Source organism: Argopecten irradians, chromosome 5 (genome assembly GCF_041381155.1).
Source record: "Argopecten irradians isolate NY chromosome 5, Ai_NY, whole genome shotgun sequence".
Taxonomy (NCBI): domain Eukaryota; kingdom Metazoa; phylum Mollusca; class Bivalvia; order Pectinida; family Pectinidae; genus Argopecten; species Argopecten irradians.
The window spans coordinates 18,386,831-18,407,749 of record NC_091138.1 but is presented as its reverse complement, the minus strand read 5'-3'; the positions used below and the strand labels follow the sequence as shown (position 1 = coordinate 18,407,749).

Genomic DNA, 20,919 nt, shown 5'->3' with positions numbered 1-20,919 from the left:
CGAGTGTTTCAAACATGGCCTGTCATGTTGCATGTGGTATTTTTGTTAGTGTGTTCTGAAGACCGTATTGTATTCTTGTGATCAGGAGCAATTGTCCATCTACTTAAGCATACTACTAAAGACAACGAACCACATATTGCACGAGGTCAAACGGGCAAAGCAGTCATTTCTCTGCATTACTGCTTAACGTTAAGCAAGAAAAAAAACCTTATATACTGTTGTGTCTGGGCGAGGGGGAATAACCCAAACGCCCTCGCCAGTATGTGCATATTTCCTTTCGTTCTATAAACAAATTAAATGCTTGAGACCACAAAAACTGTTTCAATTTTGATTAACGGACACTAATTATACGGATCTAACGAAAAGTATGTACTAATTTTTTTAGCCCAAGCAATGATATTTTAGTAAGTATTTGGCGGTAAATTAATAATAAACTTAAATCATATCCTTTGACAATGTAACGTATTTTGTATGTGTATGTAGATGTACGATAACATTTTAAGATGGCCAATATCAACCGTTCATCGATATGTACCAACTATAACAGTTATTTTATGTAGAGGTCAGTGCCTCCAGTCATGTGATACACACGTGCCCTATATAACGGTCCCACAAAAAGTATGTCTTGTTTACGCAAGGCCTTATCCAATTCCTACGTTGTCCACGAAACGTTAGGCAACAGTCGGAAAAGTGTTGGGTATTTCATCACAATGTATTGCCACACAAGAAAATACGGCAGTCGAGCAGGGAAATGCAACAATCCAAAATTGTCACAGGAAAGACATGTATTTGATACAGTTCTAAATGTACCTCAAAAATCACATACATGTAAAACTTTATTTGATCGTATTATGGCAATCTTTGTATGGAACCATAGCGGATTCTTACAAATGTTTCAAAAATGATTTATTTCATAATCCGATAAAGTTAAAAAAAAGTTAATTCAATGCTTATAATTAATTTTTAAGACTACTTAAAATAAAAATACATTTAAACGTACGATTCTAATAATTTTCCAATGGATTATTTTTATCTTAATCAAAACGCAACATCAACATCTCTATTGTGACGTCATGATAACGTCGGGTTTTCGTGCCATACTAGTTTTTTTCATCATAGTAATACGAAGAAAAATAAAGTACCAATTAGAAAGTAGGATGTTGTATGAAAACAAATAAAATAAATTGTTTTCTATTGAATAGTGTGTTTATTTGGCGTACACTGATCCCCATGTCAACTCCAGGCTATCATAGAAAAGTTAGGGGTTCAGAAAAGTAAGGGTTCAAAAATGAAGACTCGGTAAAATACAGATGTCATGTAAAGTGTTATCAACCTCCAGGTTAGAAATTATTTTGTATTCAGATTTACATGGTTATTCCTCGCTTTTGATCTCCTTAACCAAAGGTCGATCAACTCATTTAAATTTTATGTCTTGAAACAGTTCTCACATAGCATTCAAGCATACAAAGCAACATGGATTTACAGTTGCGAATGTTATTTGTGTACTTTATACTGAATGCAGTTGGCCACGTGATAAGTATTCCTGCTACAAGTGATGGAACGTTTCCTCCATCTGTAACGACCAACAGTGTTCCGGACAATACAGGCGTCCCATTGTTAACGGATACCGTAACCACTAACCTTCCAGTCGAGAGGAATATCACCACATCAGCTGCAACGAATGTTTTCGAAAACATACAGACATTTCTCCAAAACTCTCAGGTTTCCAACCTAATTCAGAAACAGATCGGAGACTTCATTAGATCTAACAATGTGTCGTTCCCTATTTCAATCCTGACACCAGAAAATCTACAAAAAGTCCTCCAGTTACTAGGCTCTAGCTCCAGTAACCTACAAGTCCTTTCTCAGTATGCTGAACAGCTTACGAACATCCCAAACGAATTACAGAATTTTACCGATGGGTTGGAACAAGGCATTTCTCCTCAGTGTTACGGTCACTTACAGACAATTGTCTCTGGACTCATGGCGCGGAAACAATGGGCGATGAAGAGTAAGTAAATATAAAACATTATATATTTTGTTCTGTGCAAGAAAGGCTCCATACGTGTTCTTTACACAAATGAATATTTTATAAAAACAACAACAACTTAACAATCAATAACGAATACTTTAAAGAAACCGGACAAGTTTTAATAATACAGTTATGCTATGGAAAATTATATTTAAAGACGACCATACCTAATATATTGTATACTTGCTAATATTCGCGGGTTTTCTAATTTCGCTAAATTCGCGGATCCACCCAAAGTCGCTAAGTCTAATACCTCACGAAATATCATAATCATGGTTTTGCATATTGTAGCCTGTCGTCTAAATAACCCTTCTTTTTGGCTGCTAAAATAATTTGCGAAAATAAACAACGCTAATAATATCAAAACAGTCGTCAAAATGTGAAAAAGCAAATGATAATTTGTTTTTATTTCGAGGTCAAGGGTTATCCCGACCTGACACCTCATGTAAAGCTTTATCACGTGGATAAGGTGTGATACAAGTGTCCGCCGCCACAGAAGGACATCATGTATGTCCCTTATTTTCAAGTTATTTATAATGTATGAATCTGATCCAGCAATTACGCTTTATACGTAAAGCATGGTATTTATATAATGAGTAGATGTTTACAGACAATCTAGAATGTTACACATATATTAGTATATGTCCATATACAGCGACTTGTTTAGGTTAGGCGGAAAACATTTTGTGACCATCGGGTAGAATAACCATATCCTTCATGAAATATAAAATGATAAAATACTTGACAGAATTATTATGCCGAAGCAGTTGGACATTCTTTACTGAATTTAGATCATCTTTCTTCACAGCATCTTGTTTATTGGAAATACATTATGATATAATGTCATAATTATAACTGAGGAATATATCATATATTGAAAATAGATCAATATAGAAATATCACCTTATGAAAATATTTGAAATGGATTGAAATGTTGGACTGATGTGTATCCCATTTTATCGATGGGGCTATTTCATCTACTGTTATTGTTCAGTGGGTTGTCCGTCGTGGCAACATACCGGAAGTTTCAAGAACACAATATTTCCCGCGAAATCTTTGACTGTTCCATTAATTTAAATGAAATCTTTCACTATACAAAGGTATACGCTTTATTTTCATACTTTATTTATTACCGCTTTTCTTTTTATAACACGCACCATATGTTATGTTAGAGCACCAAATGTATGTTACACAGCAATGTATGTCAAAAATATGACAACAAATGCTCAATTCCAAATACTTTATATTATATCAATATGTTCCATTTAAAAATTTTGGAAACAAGACTTTTGTACCTTTTTGGGTTTTTAGGTCATCTGACCCAAAGGGTCAGGATGACCTATTGTCATCATGCACCGTCCGTCGTCGTGCACCGTGCGCCGTCCGCCGTGCGCGTAAACTTTTCATTCAAACGACTTCTTCTCAATAACCAAAAGGCCCAGGGTACTGATATTTGGCCTGTAGCATGCTAGGATGAAGGGCTATCAAGTTTGTTCAAGTAAATGGCCTTGACCTTCATTCAAGGTCACAGGGGTCAAATAGGCTAAAATCAGAAGGCCCAGGGTACTGATATTGGGCCTGTAGCATGCTAGGATGAAGGGCTACCAAGTTTGTTCAAATAAATGACATTGACGTTCATTCAAGGTCACAGGAGTCAGATAGGCTAAAATCTTTCAACGACTTCTTCTCAAGAACCAGAAGGCCCAGGGTACTGATATTAGGCATATAGCATGCTGGTATGAAGGGCTACCAATTATGTTCAAATGAATGACCTTGATCTTCATTCAAGGTCACAGGGGTCAAATAGGCTAAAATCTTTCAACGACTTCTTCTCAAGAACCAGAAGGCCCAGGGTACTGATATTGGGCCTGTAGCATGCTGGGATGAAGGGCTATCAAGTTTGTTCAAATGAATGACCTTGATCTTCATTCAAGGTCACAGGGGTTAAATTGACTAAAATCTTCAAACGACTTCTTCTCAAGAACCAGAAGGCCCAGGGTACTGATATTAGGCATATAGCATGCTGGTATGAAGGGCTACCAAGTTTGTTCAAATGAATGACCTTGATCTTCATTCAAGGTCACAGGGGTCAAATAGGCTAAAATCATTTAAGCAACTTCTTGTGAATAACTAAGAGGCCTAGATACCTGATATTGGGCTCCTGGCATGTTGGGATGAAGGGCTATGACGTTTGTTCAAATGAATGACCATGATCTTCATTCAAGGTCACAGGGGTCAAATAGGCTAAAATCTTTCAACGACTTCTTCTCAAGAACCAGAAGGCCCAGGGTACTGATATTGGGCCTGTAGCATGCTGGGATGAAGGGCTACCAAGTTTGTTCAAATGAATGACCTTGATCTTCATTCAAGGTCACAGGGGTTAAATAGGCTAAAATCTTTAAACGACTTCTTCTCAAGAACCAGAAGGCCCAGGGTACTGATATTAGGCCTGTAGCATGCTGGGATGAAGGGCTACCAAGTTTGTTCAAATGAATGACCTTGATCTTCATTCAAGGTCACAGAGGTCAAATAGGCTAAAATCATTTAAACAACTTCTTGTGAATAACTAAGAGGCCTAGATACCTGATATTTGGCCCCTGACATGTTGGGATGAAGGGCTATGAAGTTTGTTCAAATGAATGACCTTGATCTTCATTCAAGGTCACAGGGGTCAAATAGGCTAAAATCTTTAAACGACTTCTTCTCAAGAACCAGAAGGCCCAGGGTACTGATATTGGGCCTGTAGCATGCTGGGATGAAGGGCTATCAAGTTTGTTCAAATGAATGACCTTGATCTTCATTCAAGGTCACAGGGGTTAAATTGACTAAAATCTTCAAACGACTTCTTCTCAAGAACCAGAAGGCCCAGGGTACTGATATTAGACATATAGCATGCTGGTATGAAGGGCTACAAAGTTTGTTCAAATGAATGACCTTGATCTTCATTCAAGGTCACAGGGGTTAAATAGGCTAAAATCATTTAAACAACTTCTTGTGAATAACTAAGCGGCCTAGATACCTGATATTGGGCCCCTGGCATGTTGGGATGAAGGGCTATGACGTTTGTTCAAATGAATGACCATGATCTTCATTCAAGGTCACAGGGGTCAAATAGGCTAAAATATTTCAACGACTTCTTCTCAAGAACCAGAAGGCCCAGGGTAATGATATTGAGCCTGTAGCATGCTGGGATGAAGGGCTACCAAGTTTGTTCAAATGAATGACCTTGATCTTCATTCAAGGTCACAGGGGTTAAATAGACTAAAATCTTCAAACGACTTCTTCTCAAGAACCAGAAGGCCAAGGGTACTGATATTAGACATATAGCATGCTGGATGAATGGCTACCAAGTGTGTTCAAATGAATGATCTTGATCTTCATTCAAGGTCACAGGGGTCAAATAGGCTTAAATCATTTAAACAACTTCTTGTGAATAACTAAGAGGCCTAGATACCTGATATTTGGCCCCTGACATGTTAGGATAAATGACTATGAAGTTTGTTCAAATAAATGACCTTGACCTTCATTTAAGGTCAGAAGGGTCAAATAGGCTAAAATCTTTAAATGACTTTTTCTCAAGAATCAAAATGCCAAGGATACTCATATTAAGCCTGCAGCATGCTGGGATGAGGGCTACCAAGTTTCTTCAAATGAATGACCTTGACCTTCATTTAAGGTCATAGGGGTCAAATAGGCTAAAATCCTTTAAACAACTTTTTGTGAATAACTAAGAGGCTTAGAGACCTGATATTGGGCCTGTGACATGCTGGGATGAAGGGCTACCATATTTGTTTTTAAAAAAATGACCTTGATCTTCATTCAATATCACAGAGGTCAAAATGGCTAAAATCTTTTAATGACTATGTTGTATTGTGCCAATAGTCAGATGACCGTTAAGGCCCATGGGCCTCTAGTTTTCTTATTGACTTGATATATACTTTATACGTTGTGACAGTTACAACTTTAGCAACATACATTTTCCCCAACTTCGCTTAATAATATATCAGCTGCTTCTTAATATAACATTATTTCCTGTTACAGTGATAGATGCTACAGCGAAGCTGTCGTCTGGATTGATGGACGGGAACCTGTTCTGGCCAGGCTCATATGACGAGTGTCTGAGTGTGAATGCTGCTGGGAAGTTTGATGGAAGATACTGTACAGCTACTATCCCCTTCGCACCAGTGTTGGTATGATGCATGGCCTAGATCCAAAAGTATTCGAAGAGAAACATTGACAAAACTAAACACAACTAACATAGATTAACCTATCCTTTATCACACGATACCATGAAAGATTGATTTGTATACCTGGGTCAATTTCCACAATACACCATGAACAAATAACGGTGCAATATAGCAGGAACATGAAAATTCACATACCATTTGTTTAATTGACATAAAGAGTTTCACTATAAAAAAATACACATCATAATATGAATATTAAAACTCTTTCAGTTTTCATTCATAGCCAATATGAATGCCAACTGGACAAAGGCAAATCCAACACGAAACGCTGGCGACAACTGAAAGACCTTCAATGCATATATTTATATTTGGTTATTATTTCATGTTGAAATACCAATGAATTTTGTTATATAATGAATTAACTGTCCGTTATCGAAATATGGAACAACCATTTGAACAACCGTTTTCTATTATCGCTTGCACGACAATTGTGACGTCACAATTATAATAACGTCATAATAAGCTATTGAAGTTCATATTCTTTATGATTGCCAGCTGCACTTGGTAAGCTTAAATAGTTTGACTGCAGTGAAAAGGTAAATATTTAAGCATTGAACGTCTATCAGGTACCATTCATATTGACCAGTTAACATCCATAGCCAATATGAATGCCAACTGGACTGAAGCGCGCTAAATCGCTACTTGTCAAAAAGTACTGCATGGATTTTAACAAAAATTTTGTCAGAAACTTCCTTAGGGGAAGGGGATAAGATTTTGCATAAATGGTTACCCTGACCCCCTGGGGCAGGAGGGGCGGGGCCCAATAGGGGTAATAGAGGTAAATCCTATAAATTACTACTTGTCCTAGAGTTCTGCATGGATTGCAACCAAATTTGGCCAGAAACTTCCTTAGGGGAAGGGGATCAGATTTTGCATAAATGGTGACCCTGACCCCCCTGGGGCAGGAGGGACAGGGCCCAATAGGGGTAATAGAGGTTAATCCTATAAATCACTACTTGTCCTAGAGTTCTGCATGGATTGCAACCAAATTTGGCCAGAAACTTCCTTAGGGGAAGGGGATCAGATTTTGCATAAATGGTGACCCTGACCCCCCTGGGGCAGGAGGGGCGGGGCCCAATAGGGGTAATAGAGGTAAATCCTATAAATCGCTACTTGTCCTAGAGTTCTGCATGGATTGCAACCAAATTTGGCCAGAAACTTCCTTAGGGGAAGGGGATCAGATTTTGCATAAATGGTGACCCTGACCCCCCTGGGGCAGGAGGGGCGGGGCCCAATAGGGGTAATAGAGGTTAATCCTATAAATCGCTACTTGTCCTAGAGTTCTGCATGGATTGCAACCAAATTTGGCCAGAAACTTCCTTAGGGGAAGGGGATCAGATTTTGCATAAATGGTGACCTTGACCCCCTGGGGCAGGAGGGGCGGGGCCCAATAGGGGTAATAGAGGTTAATCCTATAAATCGCTACTTGTCCTAGAGTTCTGCATGGATTGCAACCAAATTTGGCCAGAAACTTCCTTAGGGGAAGGGGATCAGATTTTGCATAAATGGTGACCCTGACCCCCCTGGGGCAGGAGGGGCGGGGCCCAATAGGGGTAATAGAGGTAAATCCTATAAATCGCTACTTGTCCTAGAGTTCTGCATGGATTGCAACCAAATTTGGCCAGAAACATCCTTGGGGGAAGGGGAACAGAACTTGTATAAAGTTTGGCTCTGCCCCCCTGGGGGTACAAATGTAGAAGGGGCGGGTCCAATAGGGGAAATAGAGGTAAATCCTCTAAATCACTACCTGTCCTAGAGTTCTGCATTGATTGTAACCAAATTTGGCCACAAACATCCTTGAGGTTAACAGAATTCGTATAAATTTTGGCTTTGACCCCATGGAGCAGAAAGAGTGGGGCCCAATAGGGGAATTAGAGGTAAATATTCAAATTCTTTCAGAAAAGAAACAATGAACTTGTATTCAGAACATTACTTGGCATTACAAACCAGGTGAGCGATACAGGCCCTCTTGGCCTCTTGCTACTTGTTGTCAGATCAAATGTTTTGTCTACTTCAAAGATGATAACCTTTTGATATGTATAATAATATAATTTTAAATCTCGATAAAAGTAACGTTAAATAACTTATGTTTCATGCTCATAGGGAGACCTGATTCCTATGGCACAGGCAGTAAACTTAAATATGGGCGTGTGTATGCCGGACAGTTGTACTGCTCAGGAAATCAACACCGTGTTAAACACAAGTAAGAATTTTCAGAAAATGGCCCTTAATGCCCCTACTCCTTTTGAAATTTGCCCCTGGCTGTCAATGGGACGTTAAACTTGATAAAACAAACCAATTCAATTGTACTTTAATTCTTCTTCATATGCGCTACACTCAGTGTATAATGCATTTCTATAATGAATATTCAGTTTTCGCACATTTCAAGGGTAACCTCTCATGTGGGAAGGTATGGATTATATCATAATTATTTGTAAGAGCGAAACAGACAGAAAACTATGCCGCTATACTCGCAAACACATTACGTCACATTTCAGAACATCCCCGGAAAGGCAGATACCTCTAGTATACAAAGACGAATACACTGTCCTATATCTAATAAAATAAACTATACAATAAAATATTTCCTGTCGATATTATTCAGTCTATTTAGTACTCTCTAACTTCTGTATTTTGTTACGTTGAAGCTTTGGGTTTACTTCCCCTTGGTGAAAACAAACTACAAACTTCCGCAACTGCATGTTCAGAGCGTGCTGAGTACGACGACTTGGCCATAGGAGGATTGTAAGTCTTTCAGTTGAATATCAAGTAATAATAAAGGAAAATTGTGTTGAATACCATATTTGTGACATTTTCCGTACATCAATAACCATGTAATTATATCACCGTGCATAAATTACATTTTAGTACAGTATGTGGTGTGTTTGGCGTCCTGATGCTCCTATCGACTCTGTTCGATGTTTTGTACAATCACCACCAGAGAAAATCTACCAAGACAGTCCCGCATGAGAATGGAACTTCTCCGGAGAGTAAATACCAAGTTAATGGAGATGTGGCGGAGAAACCAAAAGCAACAACACAACCAGGTATGATGTGTTTTTTCTTATTTGAATAATAAACACAGGAATACATATAGGCAAAGTCAGGATTGTACAAACTATCACTTTTATTATCATATTTTATAGGAATAATGGCGAAACTTGCCATGACGTTTTCTGTGTACACCAATGGTAAGAAGCTGCTCAGCACAAAAGGGGGTGGAGCTCTAGGCGCCATCAACGGTATCCGATTCCTCAGCATCTCCTGGGTGGTCCTAGGACATTCATTTTCTTTTGGTCTCAATTCTATGCGTAAGTCATCGATTACGGCACTTGACTATTGACTTCGAAGACTAATTACAACATCGCACAAAGCATTAATAGATAACCATTTTATCACCAAAAAAATGGTAACTGCTTGTGATATAGAGGTAAATCAGTAATAAAGATACACAAACAATGACAACCTGGCCGTTTTCTCGGGTGGTTTCTAGAATGATGTTTGCGATATATCTATATTGCATTCAAAATGGTGAATAAAATCAATTACTTTCTCCTATATATACGCTTATTTCGTTTCTGCAGAAAATCCGACCTTTGTGTCAGAATTCGTGAGTAACTGGACATCAATGGCTATGGTCAACGGTCTCCTGTCTGTGGATTCGTTCTTTACTCTGAGGTAGGTACAACGTAGAAATCATACATGCAAATTTCTTTACATGTGAAAGTTTTGTATAATCTTGTTAGGATTATTTGTAGTCTATATGGATATGTATGTCATCACTACATTGATTTGGTTGGTGTAATTGATATTCCATGGATATGGCCACAGCTTTAAGCGACAGAATGTATACGGGATGGGTGTTGTTTATGTCCTGACTTGTGTTTTCATATTTCTTTCATATCTATTTTCAAATTCATTTTATAATTATATATTGATAATATTTACTTGCTATGTCTGTAAACATGTAACTGGCAAATTTTAAAATGAAGTTAAAATTGTTCAACTTCGTTAAACAAATCTTCAGCAAATGACCAGGATAAAAATGAATAAGTTACCACAAAATCATTTCAAGTAGGGCAGATGACTAAAACTTGTGGAAAGGCAATAATTTAATTAAACACCCGACGCTGTGGAACATATACGAATTCTATACGTTATAACATTTCATGTATTTGTCACTGATGTGAAAAGCTAAGGCGGAATTTGATTGGTTTTGAAATAGCAATCATATCATATTTGCCGAAATATATAAGCTATTAGTAAGTTTTGTAATATTGAATTCCTACTCTTTATAATGTCTTTATATTATTGTCAACAGTGGCCTACTGGTAGCTTACCTGTTTATGAAGGAGATGAAGAGGGAGAAGGGACGAATCAACTGGTTCATGTTCTACTTCCACCGTTTCTGGAGGTTTACATCAAAATTAAGCTCATCTAGATGAACTAAACATAGGGACCTTAGTAATATTCTACCATATGATAACAATTTTATTATAAAATCTTGTGGAACCATGCATCAGCAATGAATAAACAATTCATTATCGTCAAGGAACGAACAGTCATCACTCAATTGTAAATAATTTTAATTTTAAGAAAAAAAATCATATACTTTCGGAGTGGTCGGTAACTTCTATCATGCTTGAGGCGCGTAGCGACAGTATCGTAAGGGGCGAGGCTTATTGACAAATATCGGATATCTGTTTTTTCACATCACAGTAATAATGGCGACAAATTAAGGGGAAAACAGTTCATGCACTGAACACCGTCAACTGCATTTGGCTCAGTTACAAAGTGGGGTTGCAGGGAAAATGTAAATATTATAAAGCGGTCTTCAAAACTACTTCAAAAACAGATCGTTTAAAAAGACCCAGTTAAATGTGAAACCAAATATTATATCAGATCAAGGCGTTTGGTTTCTTAGGTGCAGTGTGTTGCGTTTTGTGAATGAGCAAGTAGTGGTCTTAATGCTAAAACATAAGTAGAAACCATTTGTAACGATGACTTCCATGTTATGATGTTAATTTCTGAGTTTATATATAAGTCGTTTAAATCCGACTACAATGGACTGAATGATATCCCTGGTTTTTTTCTGTGTTAACTAGGCTTACACCAGTGTACATGTTGGTGCTATTTTTGGATATGTCCCTGTTCCGTTACCTGGGCGATGGGCCGTCATGGGCCAAGGACGGAATTGAACCTTTCTGTAAAGAAAACTGGTGGACGAACCTTCTCTATATCAACAATATCTACAAAGGAAGGCAAATGGTGAGTAGGCATAGGATATAGGAATAAAATGTCAATATTACTTACAAACTGTTTATGTAGCGACACCTGTCGAATTATCACTCGTAATTGATGACCAACATCTCAAAAAATATACCAATCAAAGACATTTAATGTATTTTTCTTTGAACTCGTTTACAGTGTTTCGGTTGGGCCTGGTATCTGGCCAATGACATGCAGTTTTACGTAGTGAGCCCACTTCTCCTGGTGCCCCTTTTCTTGTAAGTGTACTATAGATTCATACAATAAAGAATGAATAATAAACGAAAATTAGCATACATGCGAAAACGATATTTGTATATTTAGATTTTGTTGAATTTAATATCGTTATCATTTTGTAAAACTACCAAATTATATCAAAGTATACCCTTAAGTTATACGTCAGACCTAGTAAAAACTTTAACAAAACATGACATTTTTTCTTCAAAACTCAGCTTCAAGAAAATTGGACTTTTTGTCAACTTTCTGGCCTTGCTAGGGATTTTCATAGCAACATGGATCGTATCGAACCATTACGAGTTGAACGTTGTTGTCATGAGTACTGACGCAACAAATATGATGTAAGTATACCAATTGAGATTATAATAGGAAATCAATAATTTAAGTGAGAAACAATAAAAGTGTTAATTAAGCATTTAAACATTGTAAGATCAATCCTGTTTCCTCTCTTTTCACAAGATGTCATTAAGATATGTCTGTTGGCATGATTTATGCTATTGATCGGCATTGTATTAAGAAAAAAAAACCACCTTCATATGTAAAAATGTTAAGAAAGAACACACTTAGTTTTCTACATTTTAAAGAACTAGGATAATGAATGTTATTCAACAAAATTATAAAAAAAGTTTTGGGCTATAGATAGGATAATGAATGTTATTCAACAAAATAAGATAAAACGTTTAGGGCTATAGATATTATAATAAATGTAATTCAACAAAATAAAAAAAACGTTTAGGGCTATAGATATTATAATAAATGTAATTCAACAAAATAAAAAAAACGTTTAGGGCTATAGATAGGATAATTAATGTTATTCAACAAAATAAAAAACATTTTTGAGCTATAGAAAGGATAATGAATGTTATTCAACAAAATAAAATAAAACGTTTAGAGCTATAGATAGGATAATAAATGATATTCAACAAAAAAAGAGAAGTTTTGGGCTATAGATAGGATAATGAATGTTATTCAACGAAATAAAAAAAGTTTTGGCTATAGATAGGATAATGAATGTTATTCAACAAAATAAAATAAAAGGTTTAGGGCTATAGATAGGATAATAAATGTTATTCAACAAAACAAAAAGAGAAGTTTTGGGCTATAGATAGGATAATGAATGTTATTCAACGAAAAAAAAAAGTTTTGGGCTGTAGATAGGATAATGAATGTTATTCAACAAAATAAAATAAAAGGTTTAGGGCTATAGATAGGATAATAAATGTTATTCAACAAAACAAAAAGAGAAGTTTTGGGCTATAGATAGGATAATGAATGTTATTCAACGAAATAAAAAAAAGTTTTGGGCTATAGATAGGATAATGAATGTTATTCAACGAAATAAAAAAAAGTTTTGGCTATAGATAGGATAATAAATGTTATTTAACAAAATAAAATAAAAGGTTTAGGGCTATATATAGGATAATAAATGTTATTTAACAACAAAAAAAATATTTGGGTTATAGATAGGATAATGGATGTTATTCAACAAAATAAAAACATTTTTGAGCTATAGATACGTTAATGAATGTTATTCAACAATATCAAAAACAAGGTTTTGGGCTATAAATAGGATAATGAATGCTATTCAACAAAATAAAAACAAAAAGTTTTGGGCTACAGGTAGGATTATGAATGTGATTCAACAAAGTATAACAAAAAAATGGGCTATAGATAGGATAATAACTGTTCTTCAACTAAACAAAAAAAATGTTCTTGACTATTCTTTAGGGCAGATATGGATACTTACCTGTACGACTACTACATGGTTCCTTGGTGCCGTATGGGACCTTACATCGTCGGCATAGTAACCGGGTACATCCTCTACCGGACCAAAGGCCAATACAAAATACGACGAGTAGGTATAATCAATATACCTTAATCTTTTATATATTTTATTGTTACATCTGTTCGTTTAAGTTAAAATAGATAGATATAAGGCAGTAAATCTTCAAAATTTTATTTCCGTGCAATTACTTTGTACTAGATAGCACCATTATTAGGCTTTGATGAAAAATTGATTTATGAATTGACTAATCGTCAGACGGTATCTAGCCACCCTTCGTGCTCACCGGAACTTACGTCAGATCAAACACAATGCGGTACTAAGGCGGTTTGATGGCAGCTGGCGAACCATCATTTATATGTCATGAACAAATCATAATTCTATTGTTTTTAATGTAATTCGGAATTTTGTGATCCCATTAGGGAATCAACCTATTGATATGGCTAGCTGTTGCCGTGGCAGCCTGTCTGGTGGTGTATGGTATCAATGGCCCCGCTAATGGACATTCGTGGAGTAACGGTGTTAACGCCCTGTATAACGCCGTACACCGCTCTGTGTGGGGAATGTGTGTCTGCTGGGTTATCTTCGCTTGTGTCACCGGTAATGGAGGTAAAGTGATTATAAAACCTATAAAGATATGAATCCAAGTATTTATATTTAGGAATGTATCGATTAGCATATGTAACATCTTTTATAACTGTATTCGACTTATAACTAAGGTTTTTATATGAATATTAGATTTTTGAAGGAAAATCGTCGTAGTCATGCAAGGAATCTGTATTAATCTATAACATTTTTGGTTTCTAAGGTGTCGTAAACGACTTTCTGTCGTGGAAGCTGTTCGTGCCCCTTGGTAGACTGAGCTATTGTATCTATCTTACCCACATTCTCGTTCTCCAGTACTACCTACTGACCCTGAGACTGCCGATTTATGCCACAACTTTGAGATTCGTAAGTAACGCATGAACAGCTGTATCAAAAGAACCGATACGCAAAAGTACACAATGTTTCAATATCAAGCGGATTACAACATTAGAAATGAATCGTCAACATACATTTAAGTTGAAACTGAAAAGATTTGAAAATGTTCTTGAGTTACTAGATGTTGACAAAATTAGTTGACGTTTTAAGCAAATGCCAAGTTACACATAGATTTGTATTGATACTTGTGCAAAAGAAGTTCGGAAAAACCTGTAATCCCACATCTTGTATCATTTATGATAAATGACGAAGCGATATAAAACCAAAACATGGTTTTCCATATTCGTTTTATACTGACAAAAATTTATATTTTTTTCTTCAGATTTTCATCTTCCTTGGAACCTTAATGTTGTCTATTCTTGTATCCATTGTCGCTTCTCTGGCATTCGAGGCTCCAATGATGGCCCTAGAGAAGGTTATCTTCAGACGAGGGAAAAAGTGAAATATACCTTTTTCTCATAATAAATACATAGTTGACCTTATTTCTGAGGAATAATGCAAACGTACACCTTAATAAAAGTTTTGTCCGAAAATTTACTGTTTATATTACTTTGTTTGGATGAACGACGGTATTCAAGTGAGATATACAATTTACAATAAGACAAATTCATAATTTCATTGATAAAGTTTGTAAATGAAAATACCACTAAAACCAATGTAATGAGACTGCAGTCAAGATAGGTCAGACCTCCCAATACATTAAGGAGCAAAGTCAACAGCACATGCCTAAGGTCACAAGATTATGGCAATGTCTTCAAAAGCACTTTAGTTAATGCCCATGACTGAAAACGACTTCATATTCGCGTACACAATATTTCGCGTTTGCGTTTATTAGAACATTTTTGCGAATATTTATTAGCGCGCCCAAGGGTTCCTCCTGACAATGGTGCATCGTATGTACGTTTTATGACGATATTCAAGAAATATTCGCGTTTGAGCTCTCGCAAAATTATGTAACAATTTGTATTTTCCGGTAATAAAGGGGTTTACAGTATTTATTCAATTTCAAAAGTTGAACTTTACCTGCTCAGACCTGATAACTTGCCCTGGGTACCGTACGATGTAAGTTCACTGATTTTCGTCCTACCATGTTTGTCTCTAAAAGCAGTCGTTAGTTTCCGATGTATAGAACAGCTCTAAGTTACAAATGTATTGCATTCAGAAAAAGGTTCTAAATGCTATCTCGATCTTATCTGAAATGTCTGAGACAATGACACCTTTTATGTGGTATAAAGCGTGTATTAAGTGCCCGATGCGTGTTTTGGTAGACTGCGGTATATTCGTGTTGTGTCTTTCACGGTGGAACTGTTGCCCTTTTTATAGTACTATATCACTGAAGCATGCCACCGAAGACACGAAGCAGTCCACCTGGTCACATTATACTGCGAACGGGCAAAACCAGTCGTTTCACTCCCGGTATGCTGAGCGCTAAGCAGGAGCAGAAACTACCACTTTGGTGCGTCTCGGCCAGGGATATGAAGATATGAAGATTTCCTGAGAGTTAGAATAATATATTGACCAATCATTTCTGCTGAAAGTTAGGTCAATTCGTTTTGGAGAAGTGGACAATGTACCAATGAATGGCGGTCGTAATGCTTTGTCTCTTATGACCTAACAATTTTGTAAGAATGAGTTCATGGTCGTAACAGCTATTATCTTTTTCGGGACAAGCTACTTGTATTTGGGAATACTCCAACTGTATTTATCATTTCTGAAATAACAATCGATATGTAGTTTCCTTCTTCAAACTTATTATTTTTAAGGAACATTGGCGAAACTGGCATTGACATTTTCTGTGTAGACCAATGGTAAGAAGTTACTCAACACAGAACAAGGAGGTCGAGCTCTCAGTGCCTTCAACGGCATCCGATTCAATAGTATCACATGGGTAGTACTCGGACATGCATTTTCTTCTGCTCATAACGTTATGCGTTAGTATTGGATTTGAATATGACAATAAAAAACATTTAACTGAACTAGGCTATACATTATGATATTATTTAAGGTATCACCTCTAAAAAATATTGGTCTGGAATATATGTATCATCTCATTAAAGTTAAGATATAAACTGTTTTGTTTGATTTTTGTTCAATTATAAGTTTAATAATGAAAAAAGTTAACACAAATAATGTTTGGCATCAAGATGGCTGTTTTGCCTGAAATGTAATAGCTTTTGATATGAATTAGGCAATTAGCTGAATATACATTTATCTATTGAAAATTAATGAAAGAAACAAGCTACCTAGCACTCTCTGACCAGTAGTTTCAATAACCACCAGTTATCAATCTACCGTGAATTGACTGTCTTCATCCTGTTTCATTTCACAGAGAATCCTACTTGCACCAACTATTTTGGTAAACAATCAATAAATATAGTTAGAAGCTTCAGATCACACCATTTTTAGATTTTATATGAAAAAAAAAGTTTTTGCGTTAATGACGTTACCATAGAAACTGGAAATGTTAAAAGTGAATAACTCTTAAGCAAATGGAACCTCGTTTAACATCTTAATAATCATGTATATCATTGGATAAGAGATGAAAGTTCTATTGAATGTCACATTTTTAATTAAGGATTAGTTATTACCATGGTTATCAAGAATATCTATAGCCGATGATTTTTTTTAAATGATTTGATTTAGCGCTGTATTTGTCTTGCTTTAGCTGTAGCAAAATGTTTAATATTATAATTTTGGTAACCTTTCACCTTGCAAATTGACTTTTGAACAGAACATGGTGAAAGTTGATGACAAATTATTGGTTTTTGGAACTAAAATGTTACCATGGCAACTGAAAGCGGGCCAAAACAAAAATGCAATTTTGGGCATAAGAAAACATTAGTGAGGGCCTCCAGTAAAATGAAATAAGGAAATATATTTTCATCATTTTGCAACGTTTTTTTTGACTCATTAATGTTAGCATTATCAAATATTTTATATCTATGCACATTTTTAATTATTTTAGATGATTTTAGAATGCCAATATTCAACATTACATGTATAATATTATATACCAAACCTTCCCTATTTCGTCATATTATAGTGTTATCCGATTGCGTATGTGTTCCGAAATCAAGATATTCAGATGAGTAGGTTTACATATGCCATTGGATATCATTATAATTGCAATGCAGTACTCTTCATATATGTGCATACTGCATTAATGAGTTGATTACAAAGGTAACTAAATTATCAATTTACCTAGTGTCCCCTTTTTCTTATACTTCAACAAAAAAGTATTAATACCATCTACAGAATCAAAGTTCACAAAGTAGAAGTTTCTAACAGTAATTGACTTAAAGGGAAACAAATTATGTATTTTACCTGTACAAACTGTAACAGGAAAAGTAAAGCATGTACATATATATGTACGATTATCAATGTTTCATAGGGTTAGATTTATCATGCATGTGTACAATGTGCTTTCTAAATAGCTATACAGCTAAGGAAATTGTTTGTTTGTTTGTTTGTTTGATTTATTAACGTCCTATTAACAGCTATGGTCATGTAAGGACGGCCTCCCATGTATGCGGTGTGTTGCGTGTATGTTGTGCGAGGTGAGTGTACTGGGAGACTGCGGTATGTTCGTGTTGTGTCTTCTTGTATAGTGGAACTGTTGCCCTTTTTATAGTGCTATATCACTGAAGCATGCCGCCGAAGACACCAAGCAACACACCCCACCCGGTCACATTATACTGACAACGGGCGAACCAGTCGTCCCACTCCGTGTATGCTGAACGCTAAGCAGGAGCAGAAACTACCACTTTTATAGACTTTGGTGTGTCTCGGCCAGGGAACAGAACCCAGAGCCTTCCTCACAGGGGCGAACGCTCAACTCAAGGCCAAAAGTGAGGCGGTGCCAAGGGAGGAATTAGGAAAGATAAAGTCGGTTAGGAAGAGAAAAGATAAGATCCTAAATTTAGTCGCCTTTTACGATCATGCAATAGGGGCAGCAGGTACAATTCTAACGCCCTACCTGCAGGGCCAGGCAAAGAAATGCATAGGACAGGAACCCCCAATGTGTTGACCATATTGTATATCAGTAAAATGTTACCATGGCAACTAAAAGCGGGCCTATACAAAAATGCTATTTTGGTGTTGTGTCTTGTTTAGTTTGTAGAAACACTGCACCGCACATACTTCTGTTTTGTCTTGTCCATTTCATAAATACACTGCTTTATCTACAAAATATATACATGTGTACATTGTATATAGACACCTCTATGTATGCAAAATACTGTGTTACACATATATCGATGCGTCCGTATATCTATAGAGCCAAAGACCTGTTGCGTCTAAATGCATGTTTTTTGTGTCTTGTCTGAATTGTAGATACAAAGAGTACATGTTTCTTGTATCTTTGGCCTTTGGTTATATCATACATGCACCCTACTTTTAGCTCACGTTTTCAGTTGCTTTAACCATGAATATAAAATATCCATGTTCATGTATCTATACATTATGTCTGTCATGTTATCCTTTTTAACAATAACTTCATACACAACCGTATATATTAAATTAGAATTTAAAGTCAGATACAGGTATGTTATTTTTTATTAATAATGCAGGTTGGAAAATAGTGATGAACTAGTGAGTTTAATGATAGGAAATTGGTAATCTTCCTAAGATATTCACCCATTGATGTCTATATACATGTAGTCCAAAGTGATGTATCTGTAAGTTTTTAATAAAAAACACTTGTTAAAAAATCCATCCTAAATTATATTACTGAATTATATCATTTGAATGGAAGTCTATGTTTGTACAAGCATCATATGAAATGTTTGGTACACTCTACAAAGTATGAATACATATCGTTTTTGAAAAATGCTTATATTGAATACAATAGTAAATGCACCACGGCGGAAACGCACTGCCTTACTTCCTATCGTTCCGCTGATCACCATGTTCCTTTGAAGTAACAGTTAACAAAGTACAGTTACGGTTTATTTGTGGTTTTGGTTGAAACCCTTCCCGCTCATTTAGTTAGTGGAGATGTCCGACAGCAGCAGATTCACGTATATACACTTATTTATTAAAAATTTGACACATTATCATATATACTTAAAATACTAAATTGAATGTTCTGCTTATGCGCATGTTTATCTTCGATTTAAAAGAGAAATGGGGTCGATATATTTACATATGCATCGATTTGGATTTTATTCGAAGCATATTTTGAAATAATTGAAATAATCATTTGAGACTATTGCATTGAATGAGGCTGTGTACTGTCAAAAAACATGTATACGAAGACTGCCTCTGTATTATGTAATGCTTCCCTTTATACATAGTTGAGAGAACACACCTTGAAATGTCCTTAACACATACCAGTCTTGATATTTGATCCTTTGTTATGTTAAATGGAGTTTAAACATACGGGCTCTCACGCTACTGATTTTTATGTAACTTTGCCTTCTTTCAAACAAAAAATGAGACGAGTCATTGGCACTAAGCTGACGGGTAATAAATAATCATTGTGACCTTCGACAAGTGTTATAACACATTTTTTTTTCTAAAATCAAGCATGTGTCTGAAATTTTACGCTACTGGAATCGTCTGCTCCTGTTTTTGATAGTGAAAAAATACCATTTGTCAGCGGTGGAGCATCTTTAAATATTAAGTGTTGTTTCAATGATAATTCATGTTTATGCTCTGTCGGCAGTGAAGCATCTTTAATGTACCTTAAGGTCGCCTCAAAAATACATAATCACTGACTTTGGAAAAGATAAAAGAAAACTTGATATGATTATTATGTAATAATGTTTATGGGATAAGGGGGGAAATTATGTTGGCTCTCGACCAAGAATATTAAGACATCACCGATCGTGCTCAAGCTAAATTAATATAGTAGATGAAATCACATAGGGAAATCACCTTTTATTTACCTAGTGCACTTGTCACTAGGCCTTGTCACCTGCGTCTGTACTACACAATTCACTCTCGATACATGCCAAACAAACATATGCATGATATCTCTTTTAAAGAAAAGAATTTAAAATAGCTTTAAAAATTTTCATTGGAATACCGACAACTTAATTTTGCAATGTCAAATAACTTTGTCAAGAAGTAAATAAAAATTGAAGGCATAAAAAATATGATAGCCGCCGATAGCAGCCTGACACAAATATATGGTAAAGTGAATGTGCACTGATAATTTGTACAGTAAACAACATGGCACGAAAAATCTCTAGTAAAGTAAATGTGTCACGATATTTTGTACAAAAGATAATGACACACAAATCTCTCCAAATGAAAATTTGCCACGCTGTTTTACGTTACAGCCTCAGCCGAAACATTACTTAGTAATGAAGAGAGACCCCAACATGTTTTTGAGATTTCAAATAAGGGAACCAAACAAGATGGACTTT

The 20,919-nt window shown here is 35.9% G+C and overlaps 1 protein-coding gene across 1 annotated transcript; it reads left to right on the top strand.

Annotated features, from left to right (window-relative positions):
• The first annotated feature begins 1,282 nt into the window (after positions 1 to 1,282).
• On the top strand, positions 1,283 to 19,206 carry LOC138323090 (nose resistant to fluoxetine protein 6-like). Its single transcript, XM_069267438.1, has 15 exons — positions 1,283 to 2,011; positions 6,074 to 6,222; positions 8,383 to 8,482; positions 8,928 to 9,024; positions 9,148 to 9,326; positions 9,426 to 9,590; positions 9,864 to 9,957; positions 10,601 to 10,693; positions 11,385 to 11,547; positions 11,707 to 11,786; positions 12,000 to 12,125; positions 13,513 to 13,639; positions 13,990 to 14,176; positions 14,376 to 14,518; positions 14,871 to 19,206. Exons 1-15 carry the CDS (start codon positions 1,474 to 1,476, stop codon positions 14,988 to 14,990), a joined length of 2,361 nt encoding a protein of 786 aa, XP_069123539.1. The 5' UTR covers positions 1,283 to 1,473; the 3' UTR covers positions 14,991 to 19,206.
• The last annotated feature ends 1,713 nt before the right edge of the window (positions 19,207 to 20,919 follow it).

Coding starts and splice junctions, on each gene's coding strand:
- LOC138323090 (XM_069267438.1), top strand. CDS start 1,474: ATGGATTTACAGTTGCGAATGTTATTTGTGTACTTTATACTGAATGCA. Junction 9,591..9,863: donor TTTTGGTCTCAATTCTATGC/GTAAGTCATCGA, acceptor TCGTTTCTGCAG/AAAATCCGACCTTTGTGTCA. Junction 10,694..11,384: donor TACTTCCACCGTTTCTGGAG/GTTTACATCAAA, acceptor TGTGTTAACTAG/GCTTACACCAGTGTACATGT.